This window comes from Pezoporus flaviventris, unplaced genomic scaffold (assembly GCF_033815535.1).
Source record: "Pezoporus flaviventris isolate CSIRO_AGI_PZ_B2104156 unplaced genomic scaffold, CSIRO_AGI_Pfla_v1 ptg000031l, whole genome shotgun sequence".
Lineage (NCBI taxonomy): Eukaryota > Metazoa > Chordata > Aves > Psittaciformes > Psittacidae > Pezoporus > Pezoporus flaviventris.
In genome coordinates this window covers 65,301,265-65,323,512 of record NW_026892579.1, presented here as the reverse complement: position 1 = coordinate 65,323,512, position 22,248 = coordinate 65,301,265, and the positions used below count along the sequence as shown (strand labels likewise).

Below are 22,248 nucleotides of genomic sequence, written 5' to 3'. Positions count from 1 at the left end.
CTGCAGTGTGTGCAATATAGAAATCCAGTAGCTTACTACTTAGTGATTTGTTAGCTTTTCTGTATTAGCACTGTACTATGAAAAGGCATGTAACTCCAGCGCTGGATACAGTTAAAAATGAGTAATTATCTCTGGTTCTTCTTAGGATTGGCCTTGTTGAATCTAAAATTCGTGTCCTGGTTGGAAATTTGGAGAGGAATGAATTTATAAATATGGTACATGTGAAGCCACAATCTTTCCCTGGCAACCAAGAACTCTGTAAACGGTGAGTTTCACTACTTTTCTGAGATACAGTTTGGCCAATGTATTATAACTTGTTCATATTCACCTTGGCTTATCTGGGAGGTGTTCAGTGGAATACCTATTATTTTGTAGGTATATGCTCTGACAGGCAAGGTTCTGAGTATGTAAGATCATTTTAAAGAAGGGAGAACTTCAGAGAGAAATACTCTGAGATCTTAAATGTGAGATGACTAACCTTGATTTGCTGTGTACAACTGAATTGTTTTGCTTAATCCCTTCTTGAGAATAGATGCTAGCATCCAAATAAATGGTCTCTGTGCATAAATGATATGATTTGTGAATCTGTCTCTTTAGGGATGAACATGTGTCAATGTGGTTTCTTGGAATTGAATTTAAGAAAGTGGAAAATACAGAAAGTATTAACGTTGATTTAACTTCTGTTGTACAGTCATTCACAAGTACAGGTAAGCCTATATTTTGCTCTGGTCTTGTAGGGTTTCATGTTTGTGATTGCAGTGGGAGCTGCTTCACAAAGTAAATTGTGCTCTCATCTGATATTAGCTACTGGGTATTTCTACAGAGCAACACACAGATTAGCTTTAAAGTTAAGTTCACCTTGAAGCAAAAGTGGCTACTACAGTCATACCCTGTGCACTATATGTGAAATAACGGTTCTGCAGATCACAGTGCAAACACTCACAAAGGAACTTGAATTTATTTTGAAGCAACTGTTCATATTGGTGTGGGCGTCTATATTTAGGCTTTTATTAAATTTCTAAGCCTTTTGTTGCATGACCTTAGTTTGATTCCCACTCTGTGTTCATAATCTGGCTTTCCCTTTACACTCATGATAGGTCTGTTTAACAAGCTTATCTAAGTGTGACTGAATTCTGTAATAACTGCTGTGCTCATATAGCATTTTCAAGTTGCATAAAGGGCTGTTCGCAGGTGGTTAAGAAAAACATGTTGAAACTGCAGTGATTCTGGTAAGTCAGAGGTCCCTAAAATCCAGTCTTACTTTCTTGGGCAGATAGAATTTTAACATTTAGACTACTGAGAAGTCAGCTGATATTACAGAACTGTTACCAAAAAAAAAAACCAACCCACAATAATCACTGTAAATGTCAAATAAAAAATTAATCTGAATCTGATCTCATCAGCTGTGCACAATTGGGTTGATTCAGAAAGTCCTCTAAATTTTTCTAGTTTTTCAACCAGAAAAACTAATCTCCTTTGGGTTAAAATCAGCTCAGATGTGAGCTGTGTTATTAGCAAACCACAGCTGTAGCTGTGTACATAACAGCTATATAAGTTCAAATATGCATTCATGTATCTGGTCTGTGCTAGATGTGAAATGGGCATCTTAGGCCACAGTAATCTTAAGAGTATTTGGGATGCTTGGGAAGCATTTTGTGTTCAGTTAGGCTGGAGACTTCTTGCTCTCTGGGCTGGACAGATTAGAGGCTTGCTCTTCTTAAATATATATAACTGACAAATACCTAATGCAGACATCCTCACTAACCTACAACATCATCCCATGTTAGTTTACAGGCAGGCTATCAACCTCAATGTGCTAAAAGAAGGAATGAAGATAGAGGCAGCTCATGTGAAGAGGAAGCATCTCCACTACTTTTTGCCAGCTGAAGCCATTCAGAAAAAAAAGAAGGTATCATAAAAATCTGGCTCTTTTGGCATTTTTCTTTTCTTTAATAATTACTTGAAGACTTCATTATTATATTTCTAACTGTTGTTTCAGCAAAGTATGCCAGATATTGGTAAAAATGCCTGTGAGCGTCAGTGCAAGAGGATTTCTGCAGATGGAAACTGTTCGGGCAGTTCCAGAGACACGGACTCCAGAACTCCATATCATTCCTCTGTATTACATGAGATAACTAAAATGGACACCTACCCAACTGAGACTAAAAGGTTGGACTGTAACCTTTGAACTGGAAGAACCTGCTTTTAACTGGGGGGAGGCAGGCTAAAGAAATCCTTGAGACATTAACGTACATGAACACATAGGAATGAAGAACTGCTTGATACTAGAGAAATTATTTGGACTTGAATAGAAATCCTCTTAGGTTATTGAAGTGTGTAACTTGAAGCTGGAGTATTTTATGTGTAGGTAAATGTTCCTTCTTGAAACCAAAAAGGTATAATTAATGCGAAGCAGTATTAAGCACTAATGAAGTGCTGATCTTGATCACAGAAACACTGGAGCTGCTGCTGACTTGGAGTGGTGTAAGGACTTGGTCAATAAAAGTGACTGTCCCTTCCTGGGAAGTCTGTCCATAAGCTACTTCAGCACAGGAGGAATATATAACCTTGAGAGTAACAGCCCAGTGCTTCCGGATGTCTAATGCCTGCTGTGCTCAGACAGTTCGGTACTATAGGATTATACACAATTTGATGCACATATGGGTAGAGCAGATCCATTCATTAAAACCAGCACAAGTGCTTAATATTCAAAGCTGGGAAACAGTACCAGTACATAGAGACTCACTAAAGAAAATGCTTCAATTTAAATTCAAGGTCTAAAGTCCAGCAAAACAGGGGAAGTTCAGATCAGATAGAAGGAAAAAGTTTTTTACTGTGAGGGTGAGGAGGCACTGGAACAGGTTGCCCAGAGAAAATGCTCCATTCTTGGCAGTGTTCAAGGCCAGGCTGGACAGGGCTTGAAGCAACCCGCTCTAGTGAAAGGTATACCTGCCCATGGCAGAGGGTTGGAACTGGATGATCTGAAGGTCCTTTCCAACCCAAACCGTTCTGTTTTTCCACAAAAATGAAGATCTCATACTAGTTTGCCTCTGATTTTGTGTTGTTTAGTAGAGCTGTGACAATGGGTTAGGAAGGTAAATGTTTGCCTTGCATAAATGTTCTGGAAATATATGGTATTTTGCAACTAGCAAAATACTGTATATTTTATAACTCTGGTGCCTGACTTTTACAGAGCCACTGTCTATCAGAAATCCAATACTACTAACAACAGAGAGAAGATACCTCTTGGAGCTGTGCCATCAACATCCATGAGAATCTCTATGCCTGTTACCGACTCAAGTATGTATCGAAGTAGTGGGTGGAATGCAGTCTTTAATTTCATGGCTGAACTCTAAAACCTTGTTACAATCCTGCAGAAATAGAGACTACACTCGGAAGACCGACATCAGCACCTATAACTGGTTTCACCATTTCAGAACATAACACAGTTCCTAGAGTATTACCACATTTTGACCAAGGGCAGCCTGAATTAGCTCGGACTGCAGTTACAGACCTGAAGACTACTGCCTCTAAACGACCTTATTCACCCTCTTCAACCGGAGATGAACGACCCAAAAAAATAACTGATGGAGAAAAGGTGAGGAAGAGGGGCTGGGTCAGGGAGGTTTGAAGTAGTGTTAGTTATTGATGTAGAATGAATGAAGTTGCTGAGAAGAAATGCACATATACATTCCCAGCAGATTCAGGAATCTAAATTTAAGTGTAATAATAGTTTGACTAGGATATAGCTAGGAGAAATTGTCTTGAATATAATTTGAGCAATTGGAACAAGACTGCTTCTTGTCTGGTAGCAGGGTCTCTAAATGTGACTACACTGATACAGTACTGCACTGACCTGAACTGCCTCATTTGGAAACAGTTTTTAAAACAATTCAGAAAAAAAGCTATCTCAAAATGAAGAGTATATGAATGTATAATTGTAAAAATACTAGCTAATCTTGTTCTGGCAGATGATATTTGAATGCATAGTGGTAGTTCTGCTGCTTTAGAAAGCAGCAGCCTACTTGCAGGTCATCCACTGCTGAAATGACAGTGTGGAGTTGCTTGTTTAAACATAAATCTAATGCTTTCACAAGAACAAGATTTAATGTTTTATTGCTATATATAAGTCTCCTTAAATACCTTGACCTCTCTTTGAGTCAAAGAACAAGTAGAGAAACCTCGAGTTGGATACTTGTAAAGAACCAAGGTTTGGGTAGTAAGACACATGAAAGGCTTGAGATTCCTGTGTGATAGTGGTAGCCTTCTCTAAATGTTGTTTTAAGAATGGCCACTGATACATTCGCTGTGTTGACTGAAGCTGTACCCAAATATGAAGGTAATTTCAGTATAGCACTTATTTTGAATCTGTGTATTCTGTTCTTCTAGCGAACTGGACAGGACTCAGCATTCAAAGATTGTGGCAACCCAGAAGACGTCATGAGAGCTACAGGAAATGTAATTTTCAAATGTTTTTTACTCAGACTGAGAAGCTGAATGGGCTGTTCTAGTGCCTAAACTACCTCACAGAAATACTCTACACATTTACTGATGTGAACAAAAATGTGCTTTTTAATGTAATTCTCTTCGGTTTTCATTTTGCAAGAATTACACCTATATGACCTATCTTTTTAAATGCTGTTGCTAGATTTGGTAGTATCTAGCTTCTTGCCATGCTTGAAGTCACTCTTTTTTTAGCCACTTGATTCACTAATGTAAACTACAGCTACTAAAAGACTAAAGCATTTGGCCTCTCAGAGGGAGGATAAAGAGCTTTAGTGTAGCTTGCTACTGAAGCATAAACTCTTGAGGGCACACCCTCAAATCAAATGTGATGTTGTTGGTAAAGAAAAGGTTAAAATAGCTGAAACGCTGTATTTGTGTTTATAGGGCTTAAAATACTGCCTAATAAATCCCTTCTGGCTTTTTTCTAGGACTTGGTTAGAGGAGGAGGAAAAGCCGTGCTTGCTCCAGGCATCAGGACAGCAAGATCACAGGTATTATATATTGTGTCTGTGTATGCGTAGGTAAATCAAAAGTAGAATTTTCTTTTTTTCATATAAAGACTTAAATGCTATTAATCTCTGTAAACTTGGGGGCTCAAAGTAGTTACAAGCTTTTGCGTATCATGCTTTCACCAAACTGAATAGCTGAACAATGACCTTCAGGTATACTCACAAAAGTGAAGCCAAAGCTTCCAAGTTATTAAACTCTGAAAACCACATTTCCTGGCTCTCAAACACTGGCACAGTTTATTTCCTCATTTCCTTTTTTTCAGGAGCGAAAAGGTCTGTACTCCTTGCAGGTCTTCCATAAGGGGCTCTTATTATCTAAATTATTGTATACTGATTTCTGTGACAAGACTTGGAAGCTTTGAAGTGTATAAGTGGCCAGTAGAGACAGTCCTGATCCGTGGTTCTGAGAAGAATGATGGCTTCCTCTTATGCTCTTATGGAACTTGCAACTTATTTCCCCTCCTCAGGAATATAATTATCTCAGTTGATGTCAGGAAAGAAATGTGCAGAGGGGAAAATGCTTTTCCTCTGTCAACTGGTGATAACAACTGGTGTGGTAAACAGAAAATCCATGTACTGTACATGACTGCTACTGCTGAACCCAGGACAGAAATATTTGGGTTTGGGCCATAGTGTTTTGGTACATAACGAATGTTAGATTCAGCTAGGAAAGGGTTTATCTGCTGCTACTTCTGAATTAATGAATTCAAAACTTCCTTTTTTTTTTTTTCCTTTTTCTGTTTTTGTGGCATCTTTTTGTGTGTTTTAGAGGCTATCCAGTAAAGAACTACCAGATTCTTCATCTCCTGTTCCAACAAATAGCATTCGTATTATTAAAAGATCCATCAAACTTACCCTTAATGGGTAGCTGGTTTCTCTTCAGGTGAAGATGGAAAGCACTTTAGAGATCCGTATTATCAACATGTATTGTAGTTACAAACAAGAATATGGAAGGTCACTCTTGCCATATGCAACTGGCCAGTTAAAATCATGCTCTTGTTTTATAGCATTGTTCAATGCTTTGATGTACTCTTTGCACATTCTTGTAACAGTTTATACTTCCTAGTCTTTTTTAAAGTCTTAATTGTCACTAGCTGAAACAGCTTTGGAGAAAGCCACAAAAGTGACCTGTCCTGTGACTTGGGATTCAGAATGCATGTAAATAGGGTTGGTTAACTAGTCACTGCAACCACATTCTGAGTTCAAGTGTATGAATGTGCTTGTATTTATCTGTGCTTTCCTAGTTCATGTGCATCCATTGTTCTTATCTTAAATTATTTTCCCATTTAACACGTTCCCTCCTGCGCATCTGTCACAATGGTGCTCAGCTTCCTCAAGTGGTAGCTTTCCACTGTCTAGCACAGCCGTGCACTACACAAGTACTGCCTCCCATGGAGGCCCATAAGTAACTCAAATACTGGAGGAAATGCAGCAGAGGATGGTACCCAGGTATAGAGTTGATGGACGTGTCTCAAGCCATGTTATCTGATTTTTGTCTTTAAGACTGCTCCAGCATGAAACTTGATGGGTCTTTTTATTGTCAATGGGTAGTAAAGCTAAAGTTGGAACACACAGCTGAAGATGCACAGCTGAGGCTGGTGTGACACTACTACCTACCTGCCAGCTGCAGTCTTGAAAGCACATGGCATGCAGAAAGTGGCTTCAGATAAACCCTAAAAGCTGTTCTGAATGGGTACATGAAAACTTGTAGTAGTCTGGTTCTGTAATCTGCTAACACTGCTTACCCAGTTAGTGCATCAGGGTTTTTGAGGGGTGGGGAGAAATTCTGATCATAAGAAACAAACGTTATGCTATCTCTCTTGCAAGTTCTTTGTAATTTGGTGCTTTTGTAGATGAAATTGTATGTTTTTTCCAGAGTATTTTTGTATATGCTGTAAAATAATATCTTTCAAAGAGAAATTTAAAATCTTCAGCCTCTTTTTTTTTTCCCAATGTAGATGGGATCTGCTTAAAAAGCCCAGGCAACTCAACCAAGTGTGAGGCCTGTGTAAGGGGGAGCAGTGCCATAAAAAACATCCCACAGAATGATAATGTCATGGTAGAGTAAATGAGGAGCCCAGCAACACTGCTTCCCTGCTTCTAGGATTTCCAGGTTTTGAATTCATGCCCTCTGAATAGTGCAGTTTGAGAACTGCCTTGACAGCTGAGGTCCCAGTTAGCTCTGTGGACAACAGAAAATGAGTTGCTTGGATTAAAGAGCAATTCTGAGCTCTAATCATCTTCAACATCCACCAAAAAAAAACTAGTGTCAAGACTATAAAGGCATAGAAGGAGGCATATATCTTGCAAGTTCTCAATTCTCTAGCATTCCCCCTGTTACTAGTAATCCAAATGTGTGGAGAAAGTGATATTTATCACAATATATTTAGGGTTTTTTTCCTTATTACTTCTGATTTTCAGCTTGCTTGAAGTGCAACTTATCTCTTGGCCTTAGTGGATTTGAGAGGTCTTATTCTTCCCTCCAAAAAGATACCCCAAACTTAGGCCTTAAGTTTACTCACAGGTTAAAATTAAGAAACAGTACCCATGTTACTTCAGTGGCTTTTAGCAGAACCAGTTTATAAACTGGTTTTGTGACCTCTATTAAAACTAAGGTATTGAAATAGTGACAAGCCTGTGTACTAGAGTATGTATATACAACTTCAGCACCTGTGTAAATAAAAATCTGACATGAATTTGAAGGAATTAAAGCTGAAGTAGGTGATGAGAGAAACAGCAGAGCAAATACGGAAAGTAAGTGTTAGAAATAGCCTAGAACCTTGTAATGTTACCATGCTTTTAAACTGCTTCTTCCACTTGAGTATTCCAAGACTGTTATGGGCTCTTTTGCCCTTGACCTCTATGTCATTATGTGCATTTATGCAATTAATCTCCTACTAACCTAGCTAATAGATAGAAAGTATATGCCTTTACCTAGATTTTTTTCTCACTCTTGTTTTGCAGTTACCTTCTAATTGCTCTTGCTTTTTATTTCCCTCACTCTTAGGCTTTTCTGAAGAAATTTTAGGAAGAATTTAGATTACTAGTTTCTCGGATTTGATTCGGCATACTTGAGATTATTTTTTATATTTTACTACTTGGCCCAGTGCAGAGTGACATCACTGTTCTGGAGTTTCCTTGGATGTGACAACCTTCAGATTATGCAGATTAGTTTTCATTTATTTTAAATAAAAATACCTTGACTGTTAAGCTTTAAATGTTTTTCTTTGTTTATAGAGCAAGTTCTCTGTTAGAGTGGCTGAAAGTTACTTATGCAGCAAGACTCAATGAGGGGAGGCTCTTTGATATCAGACTTCCTGCAAGCTTTGCTGTTTTTTGGTTGCTCTGTGTGTGTGTGTGGCTTGGAGGATGGAACCACCCAGAGGGCTGCACAGTCAATCTCCTTAAAGAGCAGCAGCTCTGTACTGAAATTGTGTATGATTAGTAACTTTAAACAAGAAATTCTATTGCAGAAATTAACCTTTCCTGTGGTTTCACTTGTTAGGTACAAGCAAAGAAACAGTTAATGTGAAGTCACCTCCATTTCTGCTATTGCAATGGATGTCCCTGTAGAAACAGAGAGAGAAAGTAATACTTTTTGCCATAATGAGTAAAAAGCAAATGGGGGGAAAAAGAAGTTATCTTGAAACTGTTAATCTTGACTTTGTGAGGGAGGGGGCTTATTATGCCTGCCTTTATGTAATACTTGGTGACATAAGCTGTTTAGCCTAAATAACACAAGCAAAAACTCCTAGCTGTGTTTTTGCAATTACCTCATCACACTTCTTATAAAGAGGCTGGTCCTATGCTTTATTCCAGTAAATGAAAACCCAGGGCTGTAGTGTGTTAGGTATGTGTTATGTATGTGTAGTGTGTTACATATCTGAGCCCCTCAGCTGCAAAGAACCCCCTCATGCTGGAAGCATTCATGCCCTGTCCCCAGTGGGAATCAGGTGGCTGATTCACCCTCATCTGAGGCACCTCATCTGAGCAGTAACCTCCTACTGTGAAAACAGGTGTGTTTCTTTCCCGAGGACCATGCCAGTGGGTGCTGCATGCCCTTTTCCCCAGCAGGGTGAAGGGAGCTGTGGCCTGGGCTTCCCACACTGGGGATGGTTTCCTGCCCCAAGCCCTGTGGTGGGGGCAGGCTGGGGGCTGAGCTGCGTGTGCTGTGATGGTGCTGACATGCAACTGCACCACTGCAGTGTGCTGAGGGCTGCTGTGCTCTGACGTTGGGTGGCTGGGAAATACCTCTGCCACCCCTGCCCACTAGCCTGGAGGTGTTGAGGGGGGGGGGACCACAATGCCACAGCCCCCTGCTTCCCGACCAGCTCTGCTTTTCCTCAACTCCTGCTGGGCCAGGCTGGACTGAGCAGTATACAGCGGGGTGTTTTCCAGCTTGGAGCTGACTAATGGGCTATAGCACATTCCTTACTGCCTCCTAACATGGGGTTCCTGTCCCTATGGCTGAGTGTTTCTTCAGTCATTGACACCTCTGAGCATGGCTCGGGGCTCCAGGCTGCTGGACTTTGTATATTTCTTTCTGGAGGGGATCTTGGCAAAACAGCAGCCTGGAGGCTGGTTTTTCTCTTTCAACATAAAGCCTATTGGCCTCTCAGCTCTGTGACCTTCAAGAAATTAATAGAAAATCAGACTGAGACTGCTCATTCTGGAGCAGTTCCTCTTTGCTGGGAAGACCCTGTCTGAATCATCCTGCTCTCTTCACCTAACCTTGTTTCTTATTCACGCTTCATCTCTTCATTCCATCTGATCTTGGGTCCTTGCCTGTCTTCCTGTCTCTCCAATAAATCTTCCTTTCTCACCTAAAACCATCTTCGCTTCCTCTGCATTTGAACTGGATGGGACTTTATTCTGTGTTGGTAGAATGAAGAATCCCAGGAGTCCTGAAACAAGAGGAGAAATGACCTCCCCTGTTTCAGTTTTAGTGTGTGGCAGCCTGGCAGTCAGCTGCCTGCTGCAGGGACCATCCAGCTCACTCTGCAGTATGTGCAATGGAGAGAAAGCTGGAAACTGGCTACTAAACAAGTCCGGCCAGCGTGTGTAAGTTCAACCCTTTCAAAAGTTCAACACATGCCCGGATAGGTGTGTTTTTTCAAAGGAAGAGCAAAAAGTCCAAAAGTGACACCAGCACAGCCTCTGGGTGAAATTTTGTGTCCCTGTTTTTCAAATGTGAAGAAGAGTTTCTTAATAAAAGTGTTAAGAATTCTTTGAATGTATTTCTATTCCCCAGGATCGTTCTTAGAAACGACTGAGTCAGTTTTGTTCTGGTTTTCCTCAAAAATCAGGTGGAGGCACAGTATATGTGCTCATAGTCCAGAGAAATGTTTTTGACAAACTGGGAGTAGCTGAAAATGTGACCTTAAAATGGGAAGTGTTAACTACCCACAACCAACAAAGTGCATTGATGGTAATGTTACAAATATAAAACATAGCACCTACTTACTAAACTAAACTACTCAACGAAAGCTGGAGATGCTAGCATGTATTTTGTCCATGCAATTTTAATTCCACTCCATTTTTCCTCTGTGGTCACTAGGGCAGAACAGAAACTTATCATAGACTCTATATGAGTGCTTGCACACAGAGAAGAAAAGCTGAGGTTTGCTGAATCACTTGGTGTGTAAGTGCTTGGCTCTATGCCTTCAGCACTGCGTTAGTGTGTTTGTTGTGAGTTTTATCAGATTGATTTTCCCCTCTTCTTTGATACCAGATTTACGTTTCATTCTGTACAGCCTTTTCTACTGCTTGAGCAGAAGGGCATAAACCTGTCACTGTGAGATTTCTAATAGCTGAGCTAAAGAAGGGATAGCTATTTTAAGTTATTTTCTGCTCTCAAATGAGGCAGGCTTTCAACCGTCAGGAAACTGAAAGTTGGCCCTGCTTCTGAGTTATCTATACGAAACCAGAAGTCTTGAAGTATTTCTTGCAAGACTTGTAGCTGGTCATTACATTCACTTCTGGTTTTTACTAGATGGTATAGCATCAAGTTAATTTTCCTGACTCATTCCGAGAGTTTTTACAGGTCTTTCCTGATACCTTTTATGCTACGTAGGATGCCAGCTGTTGGGAGAGTCTGTACAGCAAACAGTAGGTTTTGTTCAGTGCACTCATGAATAAAATGAAGAGCCATTTTGTCAAATCATGGGCAACAGGAAAATCATGGGTAGAGTATTTTCTGTGTAGTGATTGTTTGCAGTAGTTTAGTTAAGAAAACCAAATGGGACAAAAATATACCTCTGGGAGTAGCATTTTGAGGAAAATGACTTACAAACAGCCAAGTCCTAGCAATGAGAAGGCAAGGGAATCCCCAGTTTCTGTTCCCCTGTTCACCCACTAAATAAATCACGGGTCACACCAAATGGTAGGTTGCGCAGTACAGAGATGTTTGCTTTTCTGTAATTCAGGGTAAATGTTTGGCATATGCCTGTAAAATTATCAGTCTGTTTAATGATATTCCTCTTACAGAAATAAGTCATCAGCAGCGTGTTCATTTTCTCTCCTGTTCTTACATGCTGTCACTTCAAGTGGGGGAAATTCACTAAAGGTAATATGTCAGTTTTCTCCAGATTGTGCTTATTTTAAGTTGTTTTCAGTTCACCTTTCAGTAACAAGTAAGCTGACATGGATTGGCCAAAAGCCCAACTGTGGAGCTTGAGTAGAGGTTCGTATGTTCAGACTCAAATCTTGTGTGTGCTCACCCTTAAAGGTCATCCCCAGTCCCAGTGGCTGTGATGTCAGTGGGGAAACCCTGCTGCACTTTTGTTTGTCCTTGTGCAAAGGTCTAGAAACGTCAGATAGAAGCAAAGCAGCTGCTTAGAAAAGGCTTCAGTAGAGAAACTAACCACAGTTTCTTACTGACTGATAAGCAAAAGTGATTTATTTAATCAGGTCCTGCTTGAATGGTCTCTTCTCAGTCACTGTTCGTTGAGCTCAGACTGTTTTGTCTTTCAGCTACTTATTAGGGAGAGCTTTTAGTGAGAAAGATGGCATGATCTTAAATTTCTTAAGTATTGGATGCCACTAATACCAGTGTTTAAGACGACTTCTTACCTGAAATAACTGGACAGAGGACAAGCCAAGGTGCCCACCATAAGTTCCTTATTTGTATTAAGTTTTGCTACCATTGTGCACCTTTATCCAAGGCTTTCCCTGACACTGTCAAATTCTTTTCCAACACTTAATAATGCTTTACAACATTCCTGAGAAGGTTTTTAAAATACCTGCTTTAGCAGATGAGGAATCTAATGCATAGAAATTAACAATTAGCAAAGGGTCAGACAGAAATTTTGTGGCTGGTACCAGAAACTGAAGCCAAATTCCCTGAATGTGTGAGATTGTGGTGCTTGTCCCTTTTTCTTGAGAGTCACATTGCCCGTGCTTGCAGTGGGGATTCCCAGTGCATAACTCACTCATCTGGCTAAGGACTGTTCTAATTGTCTTTAGAGACTATAAGTGAAAACAACTGCTGATTTTTAAGCCACTACATATATGATAGCCCACTGTTTTGGCTACTAGAAAACTATGTATTTTTTCCTAAGCTTGCAAATTAAACAGCTTTTCCTTTCAGATCTTGATTACCTTCTTAAGAAGACAAAAATAATCACAAGTCTGTTTCTTGCTTGGTTTTGGTTCTCCACAAAAGTCTAGCTGAGAATACAAACCATAGGAGTGTCAGATCCAAGTTAACACTTGGGTAAGTTCTGATGTCTTACAATTGAGGGGGGTGGGTGAGGTTGGTCAAGGGGGGAAGCCCAATAATTCCTGATAGTAGAATTGTAAAAACAAACAGGAAACCCAACAACATAGTGACATGCTTTCTAAGGATTTACTACTGGTATCCACAGGAAATGAATGGATGCTGAAAGTACGTCCTAAATAAAAGGAAAAAGGCAAAAATACCAGAGTTCTGTCTGAATTATAGGTGACTTTTTAGATAGTCTTCATTAAGATTCTTGGTAAGACCTTTTTCTGCTGCTGAAGAGTTGCTGCAGCATCTCACCAGAATTCCTATGTGGAAGATGAATGTGTCTCTGAAGTGATTGAGTAAATCTTTGCAAAAGTATGATGTCAGCTGTTGTGAAAAATTGGATATTCCATGATACCATTTCAGCATAGGAGGCTCCATGCTTAAGGTCATGTGTTAAAGCCACAAAGGCCTTAAGTATCACAAAGTAATGTTGAACTGCATGAACTGGAGAGGCTGTGTTGCTTGGTTAAACACGAATCCTTAAGATGTGTGTTAGGTACTGCAAGGCTGAGCAGCGTAAGACCTCAGTGTTGCCTTGGGTTTGCCTCCAATTCACGGTTGTAATATCAGGCTCTGTTATCATGCATTTTAGGCCTGAAGTTATCCTCCTTTAGATCCACTGTTAAAAACTGCTCTTGGCTTTAGTAGAAGACAAACCCTTTTGTTTAGGAAAGGGTTGTAGCTACCGAGTAGAGTCTGTTGAATAATGAATGTGCTGTATGTGAACTGGTATAGTCTGTCTTTCTGAATGAATGACAGAGTTTACAGCAAGTTGCTGGTAGCCATCTCCCTTACAATACTTAAATGAATGTTGTGTTTGCAGGGCTGCGTATTTTTATCACTCAGCCGAAATTCCAGTCAACCCAAATGGAAGCTTTGCCTGTAAGAGGTACGTGATGGGGTTCTTGACTCTTAGCTGTACTGTATTGCTATGAATGTATTAACTGCATGGCCCCAAATTAGTAAACTTATTCCTGTAACCAAAGCAGTGAACAAGCACAATAAGTGTGTTTTCATAGCCAAAGAATGTGCTATTGCTTAATGAGTTGCTTAAAGCCCCTAAATAAAAGTTGAAGAAGCACTCAGCTGAGGGAAGCTGACATAGCCTTTCTGCCCTGCTTTAGGAGTCTGCATCTTTCAAGATAAAGGGACATAGGGAATAACTGATCAGTCTCTGTTTGAGCATGTTGTGAGCAGAGATGCAGACACTCTTGTAGGAGCAGCAGAGAATTCTGGCCCCCCTCCGTCTTACTCAGCCAGAACAGGAATTTATGAAGATTCCAAACATCTGCTCCTAAAGCACTGCATAAGGAAGCTCTGGGTTGGAAGACAGCCAGTGTCATTTGCACAAGTTGGAAGAATTGTGGGTTAGAGGCTTATGGAGGGGAGGATATTGCAAAAGAAGGAGAACTGGACAGGACTGCTCAAGAATAGAGTGGCTATGGTTGCTGTTAAGGGGAAGGGGGAAAATAAACCCAACCTTTCGACTGTTAAGCAGTGGCTACTTTGCTGTTCATTGTTTTTGTAAACCGTAACAAGTTTGGTTTTTATCACTTTAGGAGGTTCTTGCCATCACCTTCATCTCCAGTATCCTTGAGCCCTCCTCTTCTTTCCTAGCTGGAGCCTTCATCAGTTGTAGTGAATCAACTCTCTGTATATAGCACAGGAGCCAAACACTCTGTTAAAGGGAGCAAAAATAACACTGCTTTTATTTCCCCCTGGTTTTTGTTATTTCAAATTAATTACAGAGATGTTTATGAGGCAGGGTTGTTGACCACACAAATATAGGTTGTTCATAATACATATAGTCTGGAAGAAACTCTAATTGCTATGCTAAATGTAATTTATTCTGTGGTTCCATTCAGCTGTATATTTAATTTTCTCTTGCCATTCTTTTTCTAGGGGCAGTAGTAAACATTCTTCCAAGCAGGAACAGTAATGATGAGACAGTAATTGTCTGAGTAAATTATCCAAGCAGCCTTCTTTTCCTTTCTCAACTTCCTACGTTTCTGGTGTCCTCTGGCATTACAGCAGAGGTATGTGTTAGTCCTGGCCTATGTAAATGAGAAGCCTTGTCTACATTACAATTAAAGCCACACCAGGTCACATGGCTTCCACTTGACCAGTTACAGGGCTCTCTTGCAAATGAGGTTTTAACCCTGTTGCAAGTGTGAAGTCCTGAACTGACCAAGTCTGTAGTAACTGGGTCACCTGCCACAGAGGTTTTGTGTGACGTAGGTCATGGGAATATTAGCAGAAGCAAAAGTGCTGTAATTGCATCCCTCTACCAGTATGTGTTGACATCGAAGCCTAAAGATGCATATTCGGGAAGCAGAAACAATAACCGTGTGTAATTAAGATATGTCAAAGGAATATAAATTCCAGTTCCAAAAGATCCAGCAAGTGAATGATGTGGATTTTTTGAAGAAACACTGTGATTAGTCCAGGTTTACTTCTTATGGGGCCTTTTGCACCCTGAGAGCATTGACATTGCCCACTGTTGGAGGAAGAGAACTAGTAGCAGAAGTATAACAGAGCAAAGGGACCCCCAAAAAGAAGTCAGTGTACCACTGGATAGATCACTGTGAAACAAACAAACATCTCCTGGCCTGTAGAGCTGGTTGCTAAATGATATGATAAACACAATACATACTTGCTGTGAAGCAGAGGGATTGTATAACAGTATGTAAACGTTACCACATGCCTAAACAAATAAGAGATTAGGTTGACCATGGGGCTGCCACACGGCCAAGGAGCTGTAATCTTAGACCACCCTGTTGTGCTTTGGAGGCAGGATGATAAATCCCCCAACACTGCCCAGAGCCCTAGGAGTTGAAAAATAGAGTAAGCAAACAGGTGAAGATGGTGTAACAGGGTAGTACCAGCAGTGTTCAAGATGGCATCTGTCAGCAAGCTGATCACTGTAAAGGAGGCTGTAGTTCAGGCTTTTCTTGCAGAAAGACCTTTCTCCTCGGACCTCCAGTCTCACTTGGCCTGATACATTTGAAAGACTTGCAGCAGTAAAAGTGTCTGGAAGTGAATCAGGTCTCAGTACCCACGTCTGAATTGCAACAGACTCTCTTCAAACTGTTTATCAGTGGGTGTGGACCATAATGAATATAAATTAATGCAGGTGTAAGTCTCTCTGCCATTACCATGTTCGAGTCTCCTGGAACCAGCCCGCTGCAGAATTCACTCCTTACTGGCCTTCGCTTCTTGTGAAGTTGGACTTGACTTCACTTGTTACTGGACCGTGCAGCATCCATGTAGATGTTGTAGCTCACTTATTAAGCTATGAATCTCTGGTATCTCACAAGCTTTATATTGGTGTTACATCTGAGGTTTACTCACTGGTTTTTTGCTTATATAGGCTAAGAGAAGGTGGTAACAAAACCTGAAATTGTTGTGTTTTAAAAAGTAACAGACCTATGTATAGATTTGGCTTTTTTGTCTGCTTTTTTTTTTTCTTTTAAGCAAATGATTATGTAGATTCACAGAAATTCTTTGCAAATTCACATGGGAACTTTGCTTTCAGTTTATTTCCTGTTATGCAGATCATACAGAATGGAAACTGCAGGAAAAGGCACAGCCAGCTGTCTTTGGCAAGATTTCTTGGTGATGAGAGCTCAAGACGCTACAGAGACTAAAGCTTCATGCATGAAAATCCTTTACCCTCTTGTGCTGGGAGAAGCATGAAACCACACAAGTATGACAAGCTGCTAGAAGCAGATGTAGCGAGATTTACTGGGAAGGCAGTAGTTTGCATGCCCTTTCAGGAAATCATTATTGTGACCACGAGGGGGCATTTTAGTAAGACACCACAAAACCAACTGTATTACTCATGGTCACCGAGGGAGTGGCATCACGGCCCTTAAAGGACAAGCTGATGTGACTGCCAGGAGTAAGGTCACTAGAACAGTAATCAGGCACTTTAGTCCAAATCCCCTCCCTCTTTCTTCTTACCCTTTTGATATTGGGTGTGATGCTTATCTTCTACATGGGGCTAGTGCAATGGAAAAATTTAACTCGTGGCTACCTGTCTCAGCCTCTGTGAAACAGAACATTCAAGAGGTTGATTTTCAACAGTACCTACCTGGCTTGCACCCCAGAATCTCACTGGAGACTGATCAGAAATGAAACTACAACATCGGTGGCTTTACTCTATATAATTTATCTCTTCTAGATCTGCATGTTAAGGAGCCTTTCCATTAAGCAGTTACCTTTTCTTTATATTCAGCTTTATACATGACATTGCCCTTCTAGCCAACTCTAGGCCTTGTTCTAATTAATCCTTCTTGCCAGGAGCTCATTTCTGTCATCTTTTCCTTGGGTTAGGCCTTCTCCTTCCTCTGGTTCCTGCACTGACTTGCCAGAAGCAGCTTGTGGTGGCAGTTTTCCCTTCATGCCTGCTTTGTTTCCATTCAGCAGGCTATGTGTCTAGATTTGTTTTTTCCACTCCACAGGGCAAAAACCCTGTTCAATCCTTTCAATGTGTATTGTGCAATAGATTATTATTCTTCCTGGCGCATTCTTCCTTTTAATCAAAAATGAAAGAAGATTGACATGTATATTCTTTACTCACATAGAGGAAAGTGCTTCTTCCAGGCATCTGGACATGTTCTGAGTCTCATGGTGGTTGACATATTTACTATACCTAAGGCACAGTGTTCCACACTGAAAACATGGAGGATGTTGTTTGGACATCGTCTATTTTTAGCAGTACTGTGCTTCACAAGTGGAATGCAGATGAACGAGTATTTATCAAGTGTATTGTTTATGAGAGGTTAACCACTACGTTGATTACAAAAAGGACGTTGAACTTTCCCCAGAGTCCTAAAAGCCAAATTGCAAGTCATGCCGCAACTGCCAAATGAACAAGACTGTGAAATAACAAAAGCCATCACTGCTTGGCGTGAGAAAGCAAGGGCGCCCAACCTTGTCGTTAAGAAAGCTCAGACTAATAATTATACCCTTACTAGGACGTTGCCCTTTTTAGTAAATCTATATTATTGCAGCATACTAGTAAATTGGGTGTATATGTGCACACACAGTCCGAACAGACACAGCTGGAGACTTAACTGTTCAGGTGGGGTGAAGCAGCGGTGTTGGTCAGGTATCAACAGGAAGACTGCTCGGTGAGGTAGCACTGTGACACACAGCCCCAGGCACTTTGTAGAAAGGGCTAATGCCCGTCCAGATAAGATGAGTAGCTGCCTAATTCACAAACTGCAGATATGCTTTGCATACGTAGGAGGACTTCATGCAATAACTGGTCCCAGAAGGTGCTACGTATTTATGTACAGCCTGAAGAGTGGTGTCACTTTCGGCTATTCCTGGGTGTAATCCTTTAACTGTACAAGTCAGAACTATGTGAGCCATCAGGCTGGAGAGTTAAAAATAAGGTGTAAGGCTTCAAATTAAAAGGAGATATATCTGGTGGGGCTGTACTGAAACAATGTGCCTTTTTATCTCTTTAGTATGGGCTACAGATAATGGTCTTCTGAGACTCTTGAAGCTCAAGGTGATGTTAAGTAGCCTAAATGCTGGGTGAGCTCTGAGGAAAAAGGGAAGTCTTGCAATAAAAACCTGGATGAGCAATTCTTATCCTCTGTTGGTGGGGCCAGTGCATAATGGCTGGCTGGTATGTGCTGGGGTTTTGGGGAGCAGAAGAATTAATGGGAACATATGTTGCCTATCTTTTCTTCAGTATGTAGTTTTCATGTTACAACATAGGTACTCTAATAGTACTCTTAAGGTACGCTAATAACTCAGCAAAGGGATGATTCCCATCCTTCCTTCTGCCTCCCTGTTTTTTGTGGCTGTAGCTAGAGGAATTCTATTGCTTCCCTTTATACCACCAGGAGTGATCTGGCTTGTAGAGCTAATCTATTTGAAAAATAGATTTTGGGTAGAAAAAGATTGGTTTTGGTTGATTTAGCTCCTTATGCTCAGCCTGAGCTCATCTCTTCCCAAAGTCCTCTCCCTGCAGCGCTACTGCATCAGATTGATCTTAATTGTGGCATAAGGAAGAAGTTTGTAGTTTGTCCATTAGATCAGCTTCACTGTCATACGAGGCTTTCACGTGGCACAGTGGAAAAAGAAAACACTCCTCATATTCTTTACTTTGCTTGCCAATAAACGTGAAAGATTTTTCTATGTTCAAACAATGCAGCTCCCAAACTCTGGTGTGTGTTCATAGCACTGGAATGCAAAGAAAGGATTAGGAAACACCTGAGAGAGAGGAAGCAGAAGGTGCCTGAGAATGGTTCTGAAAACAACCTCTGGGAAGGAAAGATGGAAGGATGATGCACTGTGCATTGGAAACTTCATAGAGACTTGATCAATTCCTCAAAGTAAAAACACAGTTGTGCTACAGATTGCACGTCAGGAAACAGGCACCTCTGCCCAAAGCCGCCTTTGAGTAACTTGTTCTGGCCTTGGTGCCACCCCATTGCTTGCTGCTGGCACAGTCATTTCTGTGCTTGTACGTACAACTGGCTCAGTAAAAGCTGAACCAGCAGAAAGCCAATCTTTTTGTTTCCTCCAGGTTACTTTTAAGCAAGCTCCCGTGTCGCCAAAGGAGCACTTGCAGCAGCATAGGTGAGTTGCTTGGAGGTAAGGAGAGAAAGAAGGGAGACTGCCTCTTCCTGACAGTGCCACAGTGAAGTGCTCATGGAACTGTCATTTTTATTGTGCTCGGCACTTTCCTACAATGAGCCATTTCCTATAATGAGCAGTTCATCCCCTGAAGAAGTTGCATCATGATTGAGTAACATAGAAGTGTGGGAGCAAGGAAGTATCTTGCCTGATTTCTGTTGGGGAAATTGAGGCTTAGCGAATTAAGTGACTTGCCTAAGAGTAGAAAGGCTGACTTGCCAAGAGCCAAATTCCAGCCTCTTGAATCATAGCCTTGTGCCTTATCCACAAGACCAACCTTTCTCTGTTAGCATTTCCTTTCTCTCCACCCTGTTTTGAGAGGAGGCACAGTTGCATTGTTCTGTGTCAAACAAACTCCAAGCATGAGACAGGAACGCTTCCAGCAGACTGGCTTGAACAACCTTTGAGTTTATCATTAATCTGGAAGCCATAATTTTTCCTGGAATGGCTTCTGCATTAGAACCTTCCTTAGGACCAATAAGCACAAAAAACCTTAACCATCAAAAGGCCTGACAGTGTTTATGTTTAAGTAAGAGGCCTTTGAGATTACAAAGAGCGTACTTCAAACAACAAGAGGTTTCTTAAGGCATAGAGAAGTTTCTTAAGGCATAGAGGATTGCAAATTGCTAATCAGAGGAGTATGCAAGGCTTGAGATGCAGTGCACAAGGAAACAGGACTTAACTTTAGTCCATAAGGGGAGAAGTGAATGATTTTATTACTTTTATTCCCAGTATGAGGAGAGCCATATTCTAAAAGTACCTTAGTGCCTGCTTGGCAGCTTAACGAGGCCAGTGACAAGCGGCTTTGCTTTGATCTAAGACAGATAGCTGGGAACAGGAAATAAAGGCTTAACAGTTTGCCTGTGCTGCTTTTGTATCTCAGCCGGCTTTAGCACACTTCATTGGGCAACGCCTGTGCTGAGCACCCTGAAAAAGCCATCATCCTGGGCTTGACAAATAACGTGTCAAACAGTCCTTTGCTGTAGGAAGTTTTGGTTGGGGGGTGTGTGTTTATTCTCTCCCTTTTCTCCTCTTTCTGGCCCCATGACATTCCCTACTACAGCAGGAAGCTTAATTCCTTATAGCAAACCAGGGGTTAACTGTTCTAGTGGAAGGAGGGAGGACTTGTCTTTGGACTTGATAATGGAGAAAAATGGGATCTTAAAGCCCTCACTTTAACTGGAAGGCAGGAAGTGAAGCACTGGATCAAACTGACTGTAGTCGAAGTCAGCTGACAAAAATAATAGGGATACACCTGGCTTTTCTTATGCAATGCCATGGGAGGGGAATTCCTTCCTGCTTTTTTGCAAAGATCTGCATATGCCTAAAGTTATGACATGTTTTTACCCTTCATGCCAGTTGCTGACCAGGTTTCTGTGACTCCCATTGCTATACTGCAGTTCTCCAGCTGACATCGCTCTTGGGGGATAATCCCTGTGCCATACATTTGGGTCACAGCAGAAAGAAGTCGCATATGGGGTAGTCACAGGAATCTATCTGTATAGGGGTTTTTTATCTGTATGAGGGGGTTTTTACAGGATCTATCTGTATGCTTGCATAAAGTTGAGTAAGGCCTCTTTAATTTGCTTAGGTTTTTGCTTTTGACTTGGGAAGGCTTCTCTGTTGCTGTGGAACTTTGCTGTAGTTTAGGAACAGGAACCTATTATGAAAGAGCCGCACTGGGCTTAGACTAAAAGAGCATTTTGTCCCTAAAACATCATTGTGCTTTTCTCTGGGAATCAGCTTATGGCTACTGCTGCAGAGAGAAAAATGGTCAGGAAAATATCTGCACTCACAGTCCTTCCTCCAGTAACTCTGTTCAAGGACTTCCTGAGCCGGACCTAGTCTCTTATGTATTCAGATGATGGGATCTTATAGGTCTCATACAGTGAAACACTTCATACAATTGGTTTTCCACTAATTTCATTGTGGGTTGTTTTCACGTTTTCATGTAGGGATAGAATTAAAGTTTTTGGGATGCTATAAGAAGTGCAGCCCACCCATCACATTCTTAAATGTAATACCAAGAATCAATGTGTACCACAGACCCTGGTGCATATGTGAGATAATGCCTTGGTTTCTAACATGCAGTCTCAAGGATTATCTCTGAGTAGCCTGTTCCTGCAAGCCCTCACAGTTAAAGTTCAAAAGAACTGGGGAAAAATAGGGAATGTTTATTGATGTTTTAGTCATAACATGGTACTTGTATTGCCTGGAATGTTGCCCTTGATTTCACATCAGCTTAGACTGTATGCCCTTCAAGAAGAAATGAGTAGATACTGCTGTTTTGAAGCACAGTTTCCCAGGTGCCTTGGTCTGTGTCTCTTTAATAGCGTCATAGGCTTGAGAAGTAGATGGGAAACCAGGATATAAACTGTATTTAGAGAAGTACCTAAATCCGTATTTCCTGAAATGCAATAGTTTACTACCTGAGATGCTGCAAACCAGCCTGAAGATGTGAAAGGAAAAGTGTTTAGTTGCTTCATATGCCTATACAGAGAATTTGCTTTACATCCAAAACCAAAACTCACATCCACACTGCAGCTCCTGGGTAATAACCTCCCAGGGCTTTTCCAGCTTCAGGTAGCCGAAAGGAATAGCATCCTTTTCCCTTTTACGATCCTATCCAGATCACCCACGTGACCTGGAGGGATGCCTTCAAATTGGAAGCATTTCCCAAGCTGTTCCAGCTTGTGAATGGAGGCTGTCCAAAACTGCCAGGTGATAACTGAGAAGCTTGAGGTAGCTTCTAATACTTTAACATTCATGAGCTTCAGTGTGTTTGGATGCAGGCACGTTTGTGTGAGG

General features: G+C 41.1%; 2 protein-coding genes across 6 annotated transcripts in view; both read left to right on the top strand.

Moving 5' to 3' along the window:
- Positions 1–8,080, top strand: part of PAPOLG (poly(A) polymerase gamma) — a 141,221-nt gene extending 133,141 nt beyond the window's left edge. For 3 of the 4 annotated variants that reach the window (XM_061461635.1, XM_061461634.1, XM_061461632.1), the window contains exons 14-22: positions 146–265; positions 598–707; positions 1,788–1,909; positions 2,000–2,169; positions 3,194–3,300; positions 3,378–3,598; positions 4,390–4,471; positions 4,954–5,027; positions 5,785–6,942. In XM_061461635.1, coding sequence (XP_061317619.1) covers positions 146–265; positions 598–707; positions 1,788–1,909; positions 2,000–2,169; positions 3,194–3,300; positions 3,378–3,598; positions 4,390–4,471; positions 4,954–4,955 — 934 coding nt within the window. In that variant the 3' untranslated portion in view covers positions 4,956–5,027; positions 5,785–6,942. Of the gene's footprint in view, positions 1–145; positions 266–597; positions 708–1,787; positions 1,910–1,999; positions 2,170–3,193; positions 3,301–3,377; positions 3,599–4,389; positions 4,472–4,953; positions 5,028–5,784; positions 6,943–8,022 lie in introns of those variants that run through there. The other variant, XM_061461633.1, reaches the window with a different exon arrangement.
- Positions 8,081–11,009: 2,929 nt separating this feature from the next.
- Positions 11,010–22,248, top strand: part of REL (REL proto-oncogene, NF-kB subunit) — a 46,417-nt gene continuing 35,178 nt past the window's right edge. The window contains exons 1-4 of one of the 2 annotated variants that reach the window (XM_061461619.1): positions 11,010–11,580; positions 12,604–12,729; positions 13,607–13,672; positions 14,686–14,819. The gene's annotated coding sequence lies outside the window, so the exon portion shown is untranslated. Of the gene's footprint in view, positions 11,581–12,603; positions 12,730–13,606; positions 13,673–14,685; positions 14,820–19,217; positions 19,384–22,248 lie in introns of those variants that run through there. The other variant, XM_061461620.1, reaches the window with a different exon arrangement.